Genomic DNA, 19,986 nt, shown 5'->3' with positions numbered 1-19,986 from the left:
TACTTTATTCAAATTCGGGAGATCAGACAAACATCGTACTGATGCATGTACTCTCATAGCACAGCTTGATTACACAGAGGTCTTTATATACCCCAATATGCGTCATCTATGACGTCATTCTACGTGGCAAATCATAAAACGTATCACGGGAAGGGACTGGTTAAGGGAACATATCTACTTATAGAATATATAAGGATTAGTGCATCACTGGCTACCCCTTATTTGTAGGGCACGCCTTGAACTTCCTCTAAATACGTATAGTACTGATTATAGTGGACAAAATGGCAGTTGATTAGCGTAAGCAACATTGTATGTTAGTTTGTTCCTCAAACCCACTGATTGGTTGGCATACTATTCCAATCTTGGGCTTTCGACTCTTAGCAGCACGTAAGCGAAACAAAACTTTGGTGTTTGATTCCCGTCACACTGCTCCCCGTTTTCCAATTAGTCCATCACCTCTGATTGGTAGGCCATAAACCAAAGTCTTCCTTTTGTAGTTGACATTGTTGACTGCTCACTGACCTGGAACATTCAAGGGAGTGTAAGCACACCACTATCTTTGTCTGCGGCTTAATGAATGGCCATTGTTCTCTTCTCCGAAATCATGTGTTAGCAGGCCACGAATTTGTCAATTTCAACCTTCTATTTCTGCTATTTGATTTAATTATGCTAGATGCACATGCTCCTTTTGGCCTCTAGAGACTTGCTCACTCTTTCTCATAAGCACGTTTAATTGACCAACAATTGGCTTTCGCAGATGTTTTCTTATTCTTCAATCTATGAGGAATTCCCCATATTCAGAGTTTATGCATGTAACTACATTTGTGCTCTGTGCTTAATTATTGAAATTTCATCCATTATTCTGTGCCATCCTTGAATCATTGGTTCTTCACACAGAACTATTCTTCCACGTCTCTTGATCTTGCAGCCTTAGTCTGTCTCTGAGGTAGCTTGAATTACTTTAGCTTTGGGTACATGTTTCTCTTCGTGCTTCAGTTACATTGTTACTCATAAGTATTTTTATATCCATGTTCATACCGTTTCAACATAAGTTCATATATCTTCTTTATGACATAACTCTACTCATCAGATTTCACTTAACGCTCCATGATGTCCATACGTGCGTGCTGACATCCTTCTACTGGCTCAACGTGAGGGTACATTCTGTACGGCTGTTTGAGTGCATAACGTCTCTCGTACACTAGTGTGGTATGGGAATGACACAGGGGGGGGTCCCGTTTACTGCTCTTCTCCGACCATTTCAGTATGAGGGTATTGAGAGGGGCAGGAACTAGTGAGAAAGCATCTACCTGCTCCTCTACAGTAGTGACATCCGATGGGAAAAATCTCTTTTGCCACATTTTCCATGCTTGTTTAGTGTGAAGAGATGTAGGTAAGCAGAGCTCAAGGTGAGAGACACATTCAAATGCAACTCAGATAAACCCTGGCGCTCTGGCATAACATGCATTGTGAGTAATACACAATGCCTTGAATTTAATGCGCTTACTCATAGGCAGCCAATGTAGCTGTTGATAAGTGCAAGTTGTTGAGGCCTGTCTAGAGATATTGAGAAAGAAACTAACCAGCATATTTGTCACTCTTTGAAGACATTTCAGAAAGTAATTGGGCAATCCAAGTTATACATATTTACTGAAATTCATTTATGAATCAAGCTCGATTGCTGAAAGTGAAAAGAGAAAGATATTCCCTAATCTGGAAAAACTGATGAATGCAAACTACCTATTGAACTCCTGATTACGCAACTGGTCACTAGAGGATCGGCATGGGCATAGGGCACAATGTCAGAATGAGTGGTTGCCAATGGGTCCACAGGGGAGAATCTGTTTTCACTGTATTACATTTCAACTATTATTTTTAATCCAGCCACTGACAGCTCTCCTACAAGGATAGAAATTGATGTTAAAGAATGAAACCCATCCTTATGTAACCGTATTGGGGTGTTATTTGCATATGTATACAATCTCATATCAAAACAATTAAGTAATTTCGCCAGTGGCTGGAGATACAGGTTGAAAAGCATTGGGGATATGAGGGCTCGCTGCACCCAGTGGGACACCTTATACGTGTGTTTACAAGAAGGATATCTGTGATATTTTCAAGGGGAAGAAACAGTTTAAAAAATGACCTAAGACTTTTGACTGAAAAATGAAAATTACTTTTAGCTTTTATAACTTTTTTTTTATAATGCGTGGGGAGTCCCCCGCACCATGCTCCTCACCACCCTACACGAACTTATAACCTTACCCCACCCCTACCTATTATTTACCATACATATACAAAAAAAGCAATCTGCCTCCTTCAACACTAGGATTACCAATGCAAAATCTGGAAGCAAGGAGATCTTCGCCATCTTCAGGGGACTAGAAGCACCAGCTCCCACCACGCAGGTCATAACCAAAGGCAAATCATGGTGCTCCAAGGTCCAAACTGCCATGCTCAGTAAACTTGACCTTCTGCAATGCAGAATGCAAACTAACCAGAACACACTGCAACTACCCTCGCCACACATACCACTTACCCCATTGCCCAAGACGTCCCTCTCTTCTGTCACAAACTCGAAGTTCTCACCCTCCTGAAACACCTCAAACTGCAAAGGTGATGACTGCCCAGCCACAATAATTAAAGACTTTTCTATCACGCTAGCCCCGTTTCTCACAGCATTTATCAGCGCCTCCTTTACATCAGGACTGGCCCCCTCTTGCCTTAAGGAAGCATGGGTACGACCGCCTCTAAAAAAGCAGTCGCTTGACCCAGCCTGCCCAAACAACTACAGACACATAACCACAGTCCCCCTCCTGTTAAAAATCCTTGACAAAGCTGCCTACACTCAGGTCCAACTCTTCCTCAAAACCAACCATATCCTGGTGTTACGCTCACCTGGCTCTCACAGGGGCGTCAATCTGAACTGGACAGCTGCAGTCTCCACCAATGTGACGCGTAGGGCCGAGATGACGGACTGGACTGGCCCACCTAGCTTCATTTGCTTGGCCCGTAGGAATATTCTTCTGCAAATGGAGAAAGGCAATTAACCACCCGTGGAGTTGAGCGTTAACCCCCCCCCCCACTCCCGCTGTTCTCCCCACTGATCACCTTTGATGTCCCCTCTTATAGTCTCACCTGATGGTTTGGAAAGATGAGCTCTCCATCCTGCATTGAGCACAGGGGCGCGTAGATAACCAGTTGCTTCACTGGCTCGAAGGAATTGGTGAGTTCCAGAACAATATCGACTCTGAGATTCCCGGCAAGACGCCGTAAGTATGTAGTTCGTAAGAGTTCAAATGTCTGACTTTCACTCTTGTCTGATTCCTTGCAGGTTGCAGCTTGACCCTAGCGAAGAGTTCCTCGTGGCAACCGGTAATATTCAGGTAAGGATTTGTATTATCCAACACAGTTCGATAAAATAATGTCAATATGTAACCTGTTGCTTTCTCCCTTATTCAGGCGCTGAGAGAAAGTATGAAGTCTCAGGGAATAATGCCTCCGGCGGTAAAATCTGGTAGGTCTATTGTGGTGAGGAGGTTTCCCCTTGTTTGTCCCTTTGTTTCACCTTGCTGTCCTTTTGTTTCCCCTTAGGGGCCGTGGTTCGGCTAAGATGCAGTGGAAGCTGCGCCGACCCGTGAAGAGGGATAGTACCCCCGGTGGTAAAATGAGGTAAGTCTATGGGGGGTAACTAATATTGCCTCTGTGTATTCCCTTGGCTCACCTTGCTGTTCTTGTCTTCCCCTTAGGTGCCGGAGTGCGGGGGGAACATGCAGGAGGATGCGGTGGAATGTGAAGATGCTGCGAAGGCCGGTGAGTTCAGTGCAGCGCTGCAGCAGGCGAGGCGACGCGCATAAAATAACTTCTTTCTTCCAGCTCGAAGGCGCGATGGATCGGGAATTCAGGTAAGGATCAAAGGTATTGCTCTTGTTCTAACCTTTTCTCCTTCTTTCTCACTTTTTCTAGGAGCTCCAGACTCGAGGCGGGCGTGGCAGAAGACTGGATGCAGACTTGCAGGCACGGAAGAGCGTTACGCTGCTGGATGCAGAATAACGCGAAGCGTGTGCTGCTCTTCAGGCGTGGTTTAAATAGCCTCCAAAGTAGTCCAAGGTAAGTATTCCTCCCCAGCCCCACCAAGTAAAAAACAGTCCCTAGGTAAAGTATCCCCTTCCAAGCCTCTTTTGGCTTGGAGCTCTTGCAGCATGGTCTGCATCAGATAAGTTTGCAGCATGGTCTGCATCAGGTAAGTTTTAATCTATGAGCCTGGCGCCTATGGTGCCAGGACTGACTCTCCATGTGAGCCTGGCGCCATAGACGCCAGGACTGCACCCAAATAGCCCCTAGCAGGGGTTGTTGGGCTTGCGTGGGATAACTTAATGCCTGCTTCCGGGGTGGCTGGACTTAGTCTGGCTCCCCGGGGCTAGGCATCATGACACCTGGGCCTACGTCAATCTGGATTCCACCCTGGTCATGGCACAGAATCTGCTCTGCTTGACCTAAAACAACACTTGATGACATAATGGATGCAGGGAAGCCTGCACTACTACTCCTCTTGGACCTATCAGCAGCTTTTGATCCAGTGCACCACATTCTCTGTCACCACCTGACTTCATCAGCACACTTCTCACCTAATGCCACAGCCTGGATCAGATAATTCCTGCAAGGAAGAGCGATGAGAGTTGTTACTGATCCGACTTGCGCACCTCCCGCCATCATCCACTATCTCGCCCACTCTCTACAACATTTTCACTAAGCCCCTATTCGACATCCTTACATCAACTATGCTGATGACACTCAAGTCCTACTTCCGCTCCCCGGTAACTACGAAACGGACGCGAAAGACCTCAACATAGTCTACTCCACTCTTCAGGCCTGGATGTCGGCCAACCGCCTTTGCCTCAACAGCGATAAGACTGCAATCCTCCTTGTAGGTTTCCAATAAACCCTAAACAAACTCTCCAACCAATACACTACGTTCACAATCGACAACAAAGAGATCCCTGTCTCACCATTGGTCAAAATTCTAGGAGTCTACCTCGATGCCACACTCTCCATGTCAAAGCAAGTCAACGCCATTGCCTCCTCAGCTGCCTACTACACCAAGCTGATCAACGCAGCCAAACAATTCTTATCCACTGAAAATTGCCTCTCCATAGCCAGAGCAATAATGGGCTCAAGACTGGATTACTGCAAAGTCCTCCTTGCTGGCACTACAGCAAAGAACCTAAAGATACTCCAAATAATCAAGAACATCCCTAAAAAAGAAAACCTATCTGCTGCCAGATGCTAAGCCGACTGGCTCTCCATCAAAGAACGCGTCCTATTCAAAACTCTCGCCATCACTCACAAGTGCATTAATCATGCAGCCCCTGCCCTACCTTTCCTCAAAAGTAACGAGTACAGGCTCATCCAGACCCACAAGAGCACCCTACTCCCACCGAATCCTAATCCCCAGAGTCAAACGAGCCAAGCAGGTGGCACAAGCTACCCCGTCATTGCTGCCATACAATGGAACTACCTGCCACCATATCACCTTGCATTCTGCAAAGCACTCAAAACTTAGTTGTTTAAATAACCCCTGCTACTCTCTCGCCCTGTGCCTCCCGCATGAGTACTCATGTCTCTTTCAAGCTTTGAATTGTTTACAATGCATGTGCTTTGTCATGCACCAATGTAATTATTTCTTATAACCAACTCACTGCAGTTGTTATATTGTGAACACTCTGTTTGTACCATTGTAACTAAGCAGTCTACTTACCTGTGTAACAGCACCATGATGCCTATGGGCTGTTGTGCGCTATACAAATAAAAGAAATTATAAATGTTTTCTTTTAGTATTTCATTTTTGTTGTTGTACTAACTACAGTTGAACTGTTTTTTAATTGACGTTTGTTCGGTATTTTGATTTCTTTAAACACTTCGAAAATATATTTGCTCATGTTTATTTCACATATGTGGTAATAGTGCTGAATTCCCTAAATTATATTTTTGAGGGTTAACCCTTTAGAATTTTAATTCCCACATCATCTGGTTCAGGTGTTCCAAAGTAGTCCCAATCTCAAGATCTTAATTTGCCAAGTGGAATTGTTCCAGAGGTAGTTATATTTTTGGGGTGTTGCTTTTTGTTTTTGATACTACAGCTTAAGTGTCAGTACTTCAAGCATTTAGTTGTGATATTTGTGCAGGTGTTGAACATTCTGAGGTATAAGTTAAAGGAGTAATAGTAATAATAGGCAAGTTATCTTTTTGTGTGTCGTGGGCTGCGCTAGTTTAACTTTTTAAAATTCTACTAGGAAGGAATTGTAAGTTGCTTTTTTGCTGATATTAAAGGAGTTGCTATTAGGACCGTCATTGTTTGACTTTGTTATTTCAGAAGTTTTAATTTGAGAAATGGAAGTAGTCTAAGTGCTACAATGATGTTTTTTTGGGTTCAATGAACGTACTTTGCACTGTTGAAATAGTACCAGTAGTAGTAATTGGGAATGTATTTGTGGATTTGTGGACTTTCAAATGTTGGAATAGTAGTATGTTTACTTTTAGGTGAGGTATGTTTTGATTTGTGTTGTGTAACAGCTCTTTCAATTATTAAAACAGTACTAGAACTAGTAATAGGCACTGAAGATTGTATTTGTTTTTCTATAGGTGAAGTTTGTACTGTAGAAATACATTTTAATTTTTTTTTTGTGGTTTTTGGTCATTTCAATTTGTTATTTTAGGTGTTTTGCATGGTGTTTCAAATTCATGGGATGTGGTACAGGTAGTGTCAGTGGTGACATTGGGAGCATTTAATAGTGTTATATTTGCTGTGTTTTATAAAAAAAATGTAAAGGACTTGTGAATACAGATGGTGAGATTTCAAACAGTGCAATAAATGCTGTAGTTTGTGTTGTAAGTTCTTTTAAAAATACATTTTTGATTTCTTTGATATTACCAATAGTTGGTGTAGTTGAAATGATCACTTGCACGGACAACATTACTACATCCTGGTGGCTATATATGTGTGCTTTTATGGGTGAGTTTTGTTCCTTTTTTGAGGAATGTTTGTGGAGTTTTTTTTTTCTTTTACCACTTTGTTTTCATGCTTGTGTTTTACTGCTGCAATTAAAAAACAAACAATACATTGTCTAAAGACCTATTTTTTATGTATCAGTAGTAAGAAACGATTGTTGGAATTGTTAGATACAACAAGTGTAGTGTAAAGTAGTGTAAAGTATTCAATTTCAGTGCATTACCTTTTGCCTTTGCTAAATCGTAAGCTACAGCATTGGCAACTGTGAGTATATGTGTAGTCAAGTTGTTGGATGCAACTTTGGTGTTACTATTTAAAATGGTGTCATTGTCTAGTTCAAGGGAAATATGCTGACATTTTGTGGACTTTTTGTGGGGGACTTATTTTGATTTGCTTCCTACTCACTGGGAATATTTGTGTTATAGAATCAGCTGAACAAGCTCAAGTCTTGCTGGGGTTACGAGAAGACCTGCAAAGCAGAATACAGGTTTAGTTACCCTGTGTGCAGGCACTTGGACCTGGGATGGTAAGTATATACTATTAAAATAATTGCAACATTAAACTGCGCTCTCATGGAAAAAGGACATGTGAACAAATACAGAAGTTAAAATTCTGGGTTGGGAGCAAGACCTCCACAGAATACATTGTGGTGTTCAACCTATCAGAACCAGAGGTATCCTGACTTGTGTATAATCTTTGGGAAATGTTTTATTTTTCCCAATTGAGCATTTTACTTCAAACCTGTTGTATAAATAGAGGCAGAGGATGACAAGGTTTTGCCACTACTTGTAAATATCCTTGTTTAAAAGTGTTTGTTTTTTAACACTTTAGGTCAAATCCTTAATCACAGTCGACGTGTCTTTGGATGTTATGCAAGTGATCTTTGTTTTCTTGTAAATAATCATGTTTAACTCCTGATTAAAAAAATCAGAGGAAATGCATCTGATTCCTATTGTGTACAGTGATTATAATTTTATGATACTATTCAATCGTATAACGTAAGGAGCAGTCGAATGCCAGTAATTACAATGATAGATGCTATTATCATACCATTGTACACCCGTAACTAGCTTTAAAGCCAAATTGGGCCTATCTGAAGCAGGACAAGTTTACATATTTTTCTTTTATTGGCACAGTGAAAATATGGTCTACATTTCTTTGCCTTCAAGTAAAATGATCCAGTTCATTGCACAGTACTCTTAGGATGAATGTGAGTAATATGGTATTTGCACCCAGGGAGGGTGAGCCAACCAAGCAGGTGGTTGGAACAGCGGGCGAGAATACACAATCCCCGTCTGCTATTACAGCCACCTTAGGCCCTTTACCGGGTGGCGCTTTTATTTTGCTTTTTTTAATCTAATGTGGGGAGGCAACAAGGAGCTTCTCCATGTAGCCTCCCCACCCTCCCAAATCACCCGATACCCCCTTCCCACCCCCTGTGAAGGCATCATGAAGCAAGACACAGACAATAGATTCAAAGTTCAAAATAAAAAGGTTTATTAACTCAAATGTCAGGATGGTTGATGGCCTAATCTGCCCTATGCTAATGTGGGATTTCCCTACCTGAACAAAACTAAGGAAAGTCTCAGTCCGAAAGATCAACTTAAAAGTCTGTGTCCAAAACCTATCCTTCCCTCACAACTAACGCTAAACAATGTGTAGGGATGTTAATAATAAAAGTAATGGTGATCAAACAAATGTTCTGAGCTTCTTCCAGCTCCTAGCTTCTTTCTCAGCTCCCCTTCCCCAAGTTTAAGAAAGTTCCATAAAAGTCTCTGGAATATAGTTCTTAAGTTCACAACAGTTCCACAAACCTTTGGGGTTCCCTTCCCCAAGTTCAAGGCAACAAAGTTCCTCAGAAAAGGGTATTGAGGATTCCGATTTCAAGACAACATTAAAGTTCATCAAGTCTCAGGATTTTCTTCCCCAACCTCTGCTTGGCCTCGGTCTCTCAATGTTCAAAACAAATCCAAAATTAATTTCCCTTCAATTCTGGATAAGCCTAACCCTTCATTCATCTTACTCTTCCTTGGTTTACTTTAACAATGAATTTGGCTTCCAGAATTGAAGGTTTCCTGGTCTAAACACAGTTGTCAGACCACACGGTCAACCCCACTACAGGTTGTGCAACCAAGAACCTTAGGTTCTTTGACCCACACAGGTTCTTCTGCTTTTGCTCCTATGTGGATGTATATTGGTTTTGCCGTTAAGTTTCACCCAACCCGCGGCCTCTGGTTCATTTCATAATTTGTATGAGGTTTCACTTGTTCAGCGCTTGTCTTTTTTCCCCCCAAGCCTCCCGAAGTGCCCGGCTTGAGTGACCTTCTTCCTTCACTCACCAGTCATTTGCGTTCCCTCCTGGCAGTTGCGCAGCTTGCTTTCAGCTCTGCTCGCTAACTTTCCTTCACTCGCAAGCTCTGCTCGCTCTCATGTTGATCTTTGGTCCTCGCTGTCTGTTCTGCTCTGCTTCCGCGGGTGCTGGCAGCTGACTTTCTTCCTTTCCTTCGTCCGCACCTCCTGCTGCGGTTCTCTGACCACGGAGGCTGGCAAACTTCTGGTTTGCTGACGGCCTGCCAGCTGCTGGGCACCACAAGACCTTTGGGTCACCTACCGGCGTCCCGGCTTTGCTGCAGGTCCCACCATGGCTGCCTCCTTAACTGGACTCTCCCACACAAGCCTCCCCGTTGGTCTCTGTGTTGCTGGTTTCCTCCCTTCTTATACACCTGCAACCACTTGACAGGTTGCAGGTGTGAGTGTTCAATTAGAATTGCCTGAATACAATTAGAGGGACATGCCTGACCTTCACAGGCATGCTTCCTCGTCTCGGTACTAGAGTGATGAAATAGGTTACTAGTGTTTACTACTCCTAGTCACCTTTTCCTCGTCCCAATACTGTAGTAGGTTGAATGAGGAAAATTGAGGGGGAACTGCTGTACAATAGCCCATTAAGGCTGGGGGAGGATTAGGTTGATTCTCACAGGGAAAAGGGGGAAATCCAAAAGCAATGGCCTTTCACTGGCCGCCTGAGACGTGGACACAAGTTGAGTAAATGTGAGGACGTCCTCCGGTTTCTCACACCCCCTACTTACCTGCGTGACCAGAGCCTTGCACTCAGGTCCCTGTGCTCCTCCCGTCTGACTGCCGCCATTGAAGTGGAAAAGGGACGATGTCCCTTTCCAGATGACGGCGGCCATTTCGGATCATGTTTTCCAAAGTTGCCGTCATCCGAAAAGGGACCTAGTCCCTTTTGCATTTCTATGGCGGCAGACCTTTTTTTTTCTTTTTTTTGTCTTCAACAGGAACTGGGCTCGCGCTGACCTATCTCCCGCTCGAAGGAAAAAAAAGAAAACGATCCGCACTCCGGTAAATCCCAGGGTGCGAATAGCTTTCACGCCCCAGCGGTATGGTGGGGGCGGACATGGGTTTTAACAGGCCACAGCCTGAGCTGAAGACCTCGCTTCGCTTGGGCCTACCAATGCTCGGGCTGGCAGGTCATTTAAAGCCCATGACCGCCACCACGCCAGGACGTGAACGGTATAATCATAGGTTCCATTACTTTATTAATGCTTTTTTCCAAGATATTCCCATATTAGCCTGTGTCCTATTCCATTTCTTTTTCCACTAAAATGAAAATGTGTGCTTTATATATATATTTTTTCATTGTACAATTAAACAAAGCTTTTAAATATTTTCTTCTTTCTGAGCAGAAAACATTACTTTGTGGCTACCAAATTAAAATGTCATGGGCCTTACCTTTAAGACCATTATAAGCCTTTTCCTACCCCTTCGACTTCCAAGCCAGCACTTAGCCCAGTTGCAACTTCCAGAATTTGTGCCATGGCATCTTGCATATATATATTTCTGATGTTTGTTAATCTGCTTAGAATCACATGCTGTGCATAGGTCCGACATCCAGTGGTCACTGCAGAGTATTGCATTTTGTTTTTCATAGTCGAAAAGGGGACGTCGACAAGGCGTGTCTGTAACACTATCCCTATAGTGACGTGCGGTGTGCCCACAATCCCTCACGCGTCGAGGTCCCTCAGATTGTTTTTTTCCACCCAGCTTTTGGTCGCCTTTACGCGGAGCTCCTTGAGAGACATTGCAAAACATATTTCCTGGATCTTGGTCCTGACTTATTACATTAACACATAGATCCCTCCCCTCGACTTAGCTGCAAAGCTGTTTCTCCACCGAACAAGATCTTCGACGGAGGAGACGAGACAGAGGAGATCCTTCGGCGCTGCCGAACAATTGGCCTGGCCTCGCCGGCCAACATATACAGTAGGGAGAGTGGGGGTGGAACTATCTTGTTTCTCTTCGAGAATGCCTTTCCTTTTCCCTTCCCTTTCCCTCAGGGTTGTTATCACCAATTATTGCCTCAGCTATGGAGAGGACACCCTTTAGGTTTTGCCCGCGCTGCAAGGGCAAGTATACCTGGAAGGACAAGCATAAACGCTGTAATCGTTGCTTGCCCCTCGATCATAAAGAAGACGGCTGTGCGGCTTGTCAGCTTTTAAAACCCAAAACTCTGAAAGAACGTAGAGTCAAGAGGTGATCGGCCTACGCCATGTCGAAGTCCGATTCCTCACCCGCCGCTGCCGTCGCCGAAAGTGACGAGGAAGGTGATAACACGACCTCCGTTGCGGAAGTCTTAAACCTCTCGAGGGAGCGCTCGCTCTCCTCGACGTCCGTCCCCGGCCCCGACGGGCTCGGCTCACGCCCTGCTTATGGGGATGAACACCCCGGCGACAAGGACACACAAAAGACTCACTCCCATAAGCACACAACCCACGGCTCTTCTTCGTAAAAGACGAAGATTCCATCAGCGCCGAAGGAGACGCAGGGTACCACGGCGTCTACCTCAGACCGTAAGAGTCTAAAGCCCCACTCGCAAACGCAGCCGCGACCAGCGACTTGGCTTTCCAGAAATAAAGGCGCTCCCCCAAAACCATCCGACGTAACGCTCCATGTAAGAGCGCCCGTCGCAGTACAACATGCAACGCCCGTAACGTCGAGACCTGAAACTATTTACTTGTCGAGAGCCTAGCGAGGATTGTTTCCGTTGATACCCATAAGCGGACGACAAAAGACACGTCGAATACCGCGCAAAGGGCTAAAGACACGCCGAAAAAGCCGAAGGGGAGCCAGGAATTACCCCCTTCATCTAGAGGGACTCCTGGCCTACCGGAAGGCGACAGAAACCTTTCTTCGACGTTGAGGTAGAGGTCAAAGCGTTTCCAGGCAGAAAACACTAATTCCCCTATCCCCCCCCCCCCCCTAGACTACTCAGGGGTACCCCATGAAACTCTGGAGAGACTCCATTTCTGCATGGAGAAGATGGAAAGGTTTATGGAAACCCAAAACCCACCAACACCCAAAAGACCAAGGGAAGGACCCCAGGGTCAAATTTCCTAGGTTGTTTAATCCTTCGCATGACAAATTAAATGTGTATGACCTCACTGAAGAGGAGTTTTTGGGTGTAGAGGAAGAACCAAACCTAGAGGAGGAGGGGTTTCAAGAAGATCTAGATACAGGTGCAGGGGGCTTCGGAGAAGAACTAGAGGTAGTTACCTCACACCCCTGGCAGTCCCCATCAGCGTACTCTGACCCTGATGCCATAACCCTATCTCCTCGCAAAGACTTGCCTATTAGGAACACATCTTCTATAGATGACCAGCCTAAGTTTAATGCACTGTTGCGCAAAGCAGGAGCGCATTTTGAATTAGACACAGGGGAGACCTCTCCGGACATTGACTTCGTGGAAAAAGTAATTAAGGAGAAGCCCCCTGTCGGTCAAACCATTCCACTCCTTGCCTCAGTGAAAAGAAGAATCACCCCTTCTCTATCCACTCCTGCATTGGTCAGAGGGGTCAACCCTCGAATAGAAAAACTCTTCAGCCCATCTCCTTCTGACCCTTTATACGTCAGGGGCCACTCCGTACCAGACTCCCTTGTAGTAACAAATACAAGGAAGAGGGCAGGGGTGCCACTGTCCACCAGTGAGGCACCTCCAGACAAGGAGGGGAAAAAGCTGTATGCCCTGGGGAAGAGAATCACAGCTTCCGCCGCTTTCTCAGCAAGGATCGCTAATAATAACTCTTTACTAGCAAGCTACGCAGACGCACAGTGGAGCAAGCTACGTAGCAACGCTGAAGAAGCACCAGAACCCCTGCGTACACGCCTTCTGGCCACAATCACGGAAGGGACACTAGTGAACCAAAGCATCGTTAAAAACACTTTAGATGCTGCAGAGACTGCTGGCCGTTCCCTAGTCCAAGGGATTCCCCTCAAACGCCATGTCTGGCTGCGCAATTCAGGGTTTAAACCTGAAACTCGGGCTTTCCTGATCAACAAACCTATAGAGGATACCAATCTCTTTGGTAAGGCAGTTGATGAGGCTCTAGAAAATGCTAAAAAGGAGTTTGACACAATCAAGACCCTTGACCAGATTTCTAGGCCACCTAACAGACGCGGTTATGGCAATAAGCGCCTTTTTCGTGGCCAACGCCAGCAGCAGAATCAACAACAACAATACTCTGCCAACAACTGGTCCTCTAACCAGGGCAATAGTGGCCAATCAGAGAGGCCAACGCCTTGGCAAGGGGAGAGGTCGGGCCTCTACCCCTAGAGGCTCCCAGGCCAATAACAGCAAATGACCCGAAGATTCGGGTCCCCTCCCATGCATCACCGGTCGGGGGCCGGTTAACATAGTTTCTTCCAGCATGGGAGGGAATAACATCAGACCGTTGGGTACTATCAACCATAGCCCGCGGCTACTGTATAGAATTCAACAGTTCCCCAACGTACAGACCCCCACGGGGACGACGCATGACACCAGAACACCTCGCCATCCTTCTACAGGAGGTGGAACAGCTACTGGAAAAAGGAGCTATAGAGGTCGTGCCTCTATCTCAGGTAACGGAAGGTATTTATTCAGTGTACTTCCTTGTACCCAAAACGGACCTAACCATGCGTCCTGTATTAGATCTGCGCCCAGCGAACAAATTTGTGAAACCCCAAAAGTTTTGCATGGTAACCTTACGGGAAGTAATCCCCTTGCTATCACAAGGGGATTACATGACAACACTGGACATGAAAGATGCATACTTTCATATTTTAATGATGCCAGCGCACAGAAAATACCTCAGATTCATGATAGAGAACAAACACTACCAGTTCAGAGTGCTACCCTTCGGGATAGGATCAGCACCAAGGGTATTCACGAAGGTACTGGCAGTGGCAGCAGCCCATCTGCGCAGGTTGTCCATCCCAGTATACCCTTACCTCGACGATTGGCTCATAACAGGGGATTCTTACGAAACATGCTTCTCCAATACCCAAAAGACTGTAGACCTTTTGTTCCAACTGGGCTTCTCCATCAACGAGAAGAAGTCCAGCTTAGACCCCAGCCAGATCAAACAATTCCTAGGGGCTCTAATTCGAACAAAGGACGGCCTTGTCTTCCCCTCCAACGAGAGGGTCCAAAACATGCTGTTTCAGATCCCCCAATATGTGGCAGGTCGAGAGGTGACGGTATGCAAAGCAATGCGCTTGCTTGGAATGATGGCGTCATGTATTTATTTGGTACCTCACGCGCGCCTGCGCATGCGTCCAATGCAAGAGTGTCTCAACAGCCAGTGGTGTCAGGCCAGCGGACAATGGGACGATCTAGTGGTGGTCTCACAGGCCTTGGTTCTCTCGCTACTGTGGTGGACAAAGGAAAACCTGCTACTAGGGAAACCTTTTGCCACACCCGCAGTGGAAGCCACTCTAACCACAGACGCATCCCTCACAGTATGGGGGCTCACCTATCCCATCAGACCGCCCACGGAGTGTGGACTCCGAGCGTAGCATCCAAGCACATAAATCTACTGGAGTTACTGGCGGTGTTCAAGGCACTGAAAGCCTTCCAGGAACACCTACAAGGAAAGACGGTGATGGTCCTCACGGACAGCACCACAGCCATGTACTACCTCAACAAGCAAGGGGGAACCCACTCTCCAGGACTGTCCAAGCTGTCCCCGAACATCTGGAAGTGGGCTCTCAAACACAACATGTTCCTACTGTCACAACATGTACCAGGGGAACTCAATCTGCTAGCAGACGAACTCAGCAGAGATTTCCCCCTGCCCGCAGAGAACGAATGCCGGTTACACGAAGACATCGTCTTCGACGTCTTCACACAGTGGGGTTTCCCAGAGATAGACCGGTTCGCAACTCTGGAGAAATCACAATGCCTAGATTACGCCTCCAGGTACCCTCAGAACCAGTCCAAGGGGAACGGTCTATCGATTCTATGGTCCGGGAAATTTGTTTACGCTTTCCCCCCCCCCGACTCCCCTTCTCAACAAGATTGTGCACAAGATGCACCTGGAACAAGCCACCATGATACTAGTGGCCCCTATGTGGGCCCGGCAACCATGTTTCGCTCATCTGATGGAGATGTCTCTGTCTCCACCAGTGAAACTGCCATGCCCGTACAACATGCTGTCACAGGACAAGGGCAGGACTCTGCATCCATGCCCTCAAACCTTGAACTTAGCAGCCTGGCTCCTGAGGTCATAGAATTTGGACATTTGCAACTGCCACAAAGGTGCATGGACATCCTCAGGGAAGCTAGAAAACCTAACACTCGTCACTTTTATTCTAGCAAATGGAAGAGATTTGTCATCTGGTGTAGAGGAAGAAGCATCAACCCCGTTGACTGCTCTCCCACACAAATTGTTCTGTACCTGACCCATTTGTTGGACTCAGGTCTAGTATTCAATTCTATTAAAGTCCACCTAGTGGCACTTTCTGCATACACCACTTCCCAACTTAGTGTCATGGTGGAAAGTCCCAGTGATCAAGGCCTTCATGGAAGGGGTAAAAAGGATACACCCTCCAATAGCAAACCCAGCTCCCGGCTGGGACCTAAATGGTGGTACTCACCAGGCTCATGGGTTCACCCTTTGAACCCATGCACAAGGCACCTCTTAAAGACCTCACTCTTAAGACTGCTTTTCTAATAGCTATCACCTCCATTAGGAGAGTAAGTGAACTACAGGCTCTTTCTGTTCTAGACCCCTTTGTAAGGGTTCACAGAGATAAGGTGGTTCTACACATACACCCAAGGTTTGCACCGAAATTCATCTCGAAATTCCGTGTCAACCAGTCAATAGAACTACCAACGTTCTTTCAAAATCCCTCAAATCTAGGAGAAAAGAGCCTGCATACACTTGATGTGCGCAGAGCTGTCATGTTTTATATGGAAAGAACTAGACCACTGAGAAAGACTAATCAGTTCTTTGTCTCAGTGGCAGCAGGAAGAGAAGGAGATGCAGTATCAAAGTCCACTATATCTAGATGGTTTGTTCAATGCATCACTCTCTGTTATACTCTTGCTAAGAGAGAACTACCCTTTTATAGCTTTCATTGCAAATGTTCCCCTTGAGTCCATCTGCAAAGCGGCAACCTGGAGTTCTGTACACACCTTTACAAAACATTACTGTCTAGATGCCCACTCTAGAGCTGATTCCCAGGTGGGACAAGCAGTATTAAGACACCTTTTCTCTACTGTTCCTTCTCACAACCCACCTCCAACTCCGGGTACTGCTCGCTAGTCTATGCACAGCATGTGATTCTAAGCAGATTAACAAACATCAGAAGACAATGCATTACTTACCGTAAAAGCATTTCTGATGGTTGTATCTGCTTAGATTCACATGCGCCCACCCTTCCTCCCCGCTCGGATGAAAGAAACATAGACATCCTTTTATATCTCTCTCTTTTCTGTACTCACTCACGTCTAGAAGGCTCCCTCAAAAAATACAAACAGAGGGACCTCGACGCGTGAGGGATTGTGGGTACACTGCACGTCACTATAGGGATAGTGTTACAGACACGCCTTGTCGACGTCCCCTTTTCGACTACGAAAAACAAAATGCAATACTCCGCAGTGACCACTGGATGTCGGACCTATGCACAGCATGTGAATCTAAGCAGATACAACCATCAGAAATGCTTTTACGGTAAGTAATGCATTGTGATATATATTACCTGGCCACAGTAGTGGCCATGTAGTTATGGTTAAGTTGCTGTTTCCATAGGAAGAACACTTTTTGCGCGGCTTATAACTTCGTTCCCCCTGGACGAATCCTTACCAAACTTTGCAAGGAAAGTATATGGCCCACTCTGAATCTTTTTGCAGAGTTTGGTGAGGATTCGTCCAGGGGGGGCAAAGTTATAGGGGGGTCCCAAAACTTTTTTTTTCCCATAGACTGAATGGGAAAAATGTTTTGCTCGTGCCTACAGCCCAAACCGCTGGACAGATTTTCACCAAATTTGGACCAGGAGCAGCGGCTTGGTCCTGAAAGCGTGCTTTTGCAAATTTGGTGAAAATCCGTCCAGTAGTTTTTTTTTTTAAATGACCAAAAAGTAGGTAAAAAAAAATTACTGATATCTGTGTTCGGTCCGCGGACACACTTCCCTGTTCGCTCCGCGGACAGTGTCCTGATTGGCCAAGCGGCTTGCGTGATGTCCGCGGACATGCAACATGTTCGCTGATTGGACGGTGTGAAGCGCGTCAGATTTTCGGTAGCACCTGCCATCTTGCATTCGCGGACGTCCGCGGACAGCGCAGTGAAAGTTTGTTCAAAATGTGTATTTAGTAGAGTGTGTTGGTGTGTAGGATTGTTTGGGGAGGATGGAAGGGTATGAGATGGGTTAAATGTTGTGCTTTTTTATGTGGTAGACGTTCTTTTTGTGTTCGATTTGTCTGCGGACATCACGGGTGTTCTGAAATGTTTTAAATAAACTGAATGGGGGGTGTTCTGAGGACTCAATATGTGTCCGTTTTGTTCGCAAGCAAGCTGAAACTGTTCTAAGAACACTCGGGGTGTCCTGAAATGTTCGCAAATAAACAAAATGGGGGTGTTCTGAGGACGCTGTCCATATTGTTCGTTGTCAAGTTGAAAGTGTTCTAAGAACTCTCGCGTTGTCCTGAAATGTTCGTAGGGGGTGTCCTGAAGACGCTGTCCGTATTGTTCGATGGCAAGTTGAAAGTGTTCTAAGAACTGTCTCGGTGTCCTGAAATGTTCGCAGGGGGTGTCCTGAAGACGCTGTCCGTATGGTTCGCTGGCAAATTGAATGTGTTCTGAGAACACTGGTAATGTCCGCGGACATTAAAAGTTTCCATAGGCCATAGTTGAAATGTTTTACTCTATGGGTGTGATATGCTGCAGTGGTTGTGGCCAGGGCATAGAGTGTTGGGTGCATGGCCAACCTTATGAGGTTTGTTCTTCACATTCAGTATCTGTTCCGTGTGTCAGGGTATCGCTGCCCTCAGATTCAGCTGGAGCCGACACTGCTCCAAACATTTCAGCTATCAATAATTTCCATGCCATGAGGGAACCCATTTCTTCATCCCCCCCCCTCGTATTACTAGCCTCTTGCCACACCACTGTTTCAGCCTCTGCCCATTTTTGTAGGTCCTTCCACCAGACCTCCACTCGCGGCTTATGACACTACTTCCATCCCATGGCAATCCTTCGTTTCGCGAGCACATATGCCAAATATTTCAATTTCCCCACATGTTTGAGCTTTCGCGCTCTGGGATACCCTCCCAGCAAGCAGGCCCAGGCTGAGTCTATTATGAGCGTGACCCCCTTCCCCGCTAGTTTCTGTGCCACTTCACTTCAGTAGCATTCAATTACCGGGCACGCCCAGAACATGTGCATCATGTCGGCATTCTCCTCGTCACACTTAGGGCACGCCTGGCGCCCAACATTTCGGAACTTTGATATTCTCAGAGGGGTCATGTATGCCCTATGCGTTATATATAACTGTATTTGTTTGAACCTGGCATTTCTCGACACCTTCTTATGATATCCCAAAGCACGTTCCCACATCCATCTTCCATCAGGGCTCCCATCTCTGTTTCCCATTCTAATCTCAAGTGCCCCAGGTCCTTCTCAACCTTAGTCATCAACATCTCATACAATCTAGAAACCTCATGCCCACCCTCGGATGTATCATACATTACCCCAACAGTAGCATCCGGTTCCCCCGCCAAAATAGTTTCAGGCCGCCTAATTCGAATCTCCTGCACTACCCTATGATAAGTGACATATTGGCCTACGTGCAATCCCGTCGCTTCCCCAAGTTCCCCCAACTCCATAATAGTCCCGTCTTGCCAAATGTCTCCCAAAGTGACTAGTCCCACTGATTCCCAATAGGTCCTAATAATTACCCTCAGCTGCCTGTCTCCCTTTGCCAGTGCGACCAACGGTATCTGCGGAACACACAGGAAAGGGTGTCCCATCATCCGGCAGGCTCGGCGCCACATGTTCCACCCCAATAACAGCATTCTAGGGCGCTCCCTCATGTCTGAGCTAGCCAGCCAGATCATTTCCCGCAAGTAAAAAGGGGTACAGTCCCTCCCGAACAACCTGTGTTCAGGGGTCTCTTCATCAGAGAGCCACTTAGCCACATATTGCAGTTGCGCCGCCACATAGTAGACCTCAAAATTAGGCAGTTTAATACCGCCTTTCCCATAAAAGTTCTGCAGCTTCCATAATGCAACTCTGTTCTGGGTACCATGCCACAAAAAATCCCTGCACATACTGTGCAGCTTAACAAAAAACTTCTTGGGTATCATGTATGGGATATTGTAGAAATAATGCAAAAGCCTAGGTAAGACCACCATTTTAAGCATAGCACATCGGCCCATCATCGCTAAGGGCAACCTCTCCCAGAGCCTCATGCATTTCCCGATTTTCCCAATGGCTATTTCAGTATTACGCCTCTGTTCTTCCTCCGTCGTGTGATACACATCTATTCCAAGGTAGCGGAAAGAGCTCGCTGCCCACGGAATCTGCAACACCGGCAACCTCTCTACAGGAATTCCCACATAGCTACCCAGCGGGAATAGGCCAGATTTCTGGGGGTTCACCGCTATACCGGACAGCCTGGCATACCTCCCCATCACCTCCAAA

The 19,986-nt window shown here is 46.0% G+C and overlaps 1 protein-coding gene across 3 annotated transcripts in view; it reads left to right on the top strand.

Annotated features, from left to right (window-relative positions):
- EOGT (EGF domain specific O-linked N-acetylglucosamine transferase) overlaps nt 1-19,986 on the top strand; it is a 728,283-nt gene that overhangs the window by 248,107 nt on the left and 460,190 nt on the right. For 2 of the 3 annotated variants that reach the window (XM_069643797.1, XM_069643798.1), the window contains exon 3: nt 7,435-7,535. The exons of the other annotated variant lie outside the window; for it this stretch is intronic. In XM_069643797.1, coding sequence (XP_069499898.1) covers nt 7,435-7,535 — 101 coding nt within the window. The remainder of the gene's footprint in view (nt 1-7,434; nt 7,536-19,986) is intronic. 3 annotated transcript variants of the gene reach the window in all.

This window comes from Ambystoma mexicanum, chromosome 2p (genome assembly GCF_040938575.1).
Source record: "Ambystoma mexicanum isolate Mex_15411 chromosome 2p, UKY_AmexF1_1, whole genome shotgun sequence".
Taxonomy (NCBI): Eukaryota; Metazoa; Chordata; class Amphibia; order Caudata; family Ambystomatidae; genus Ambystoma; species Ambystoma mexicanum.
The sequence above is the reverse complement of the archived record's forward strand: the minus strand, read 5'-3'. Positions and strand labels throughout refer to the sequence as shown.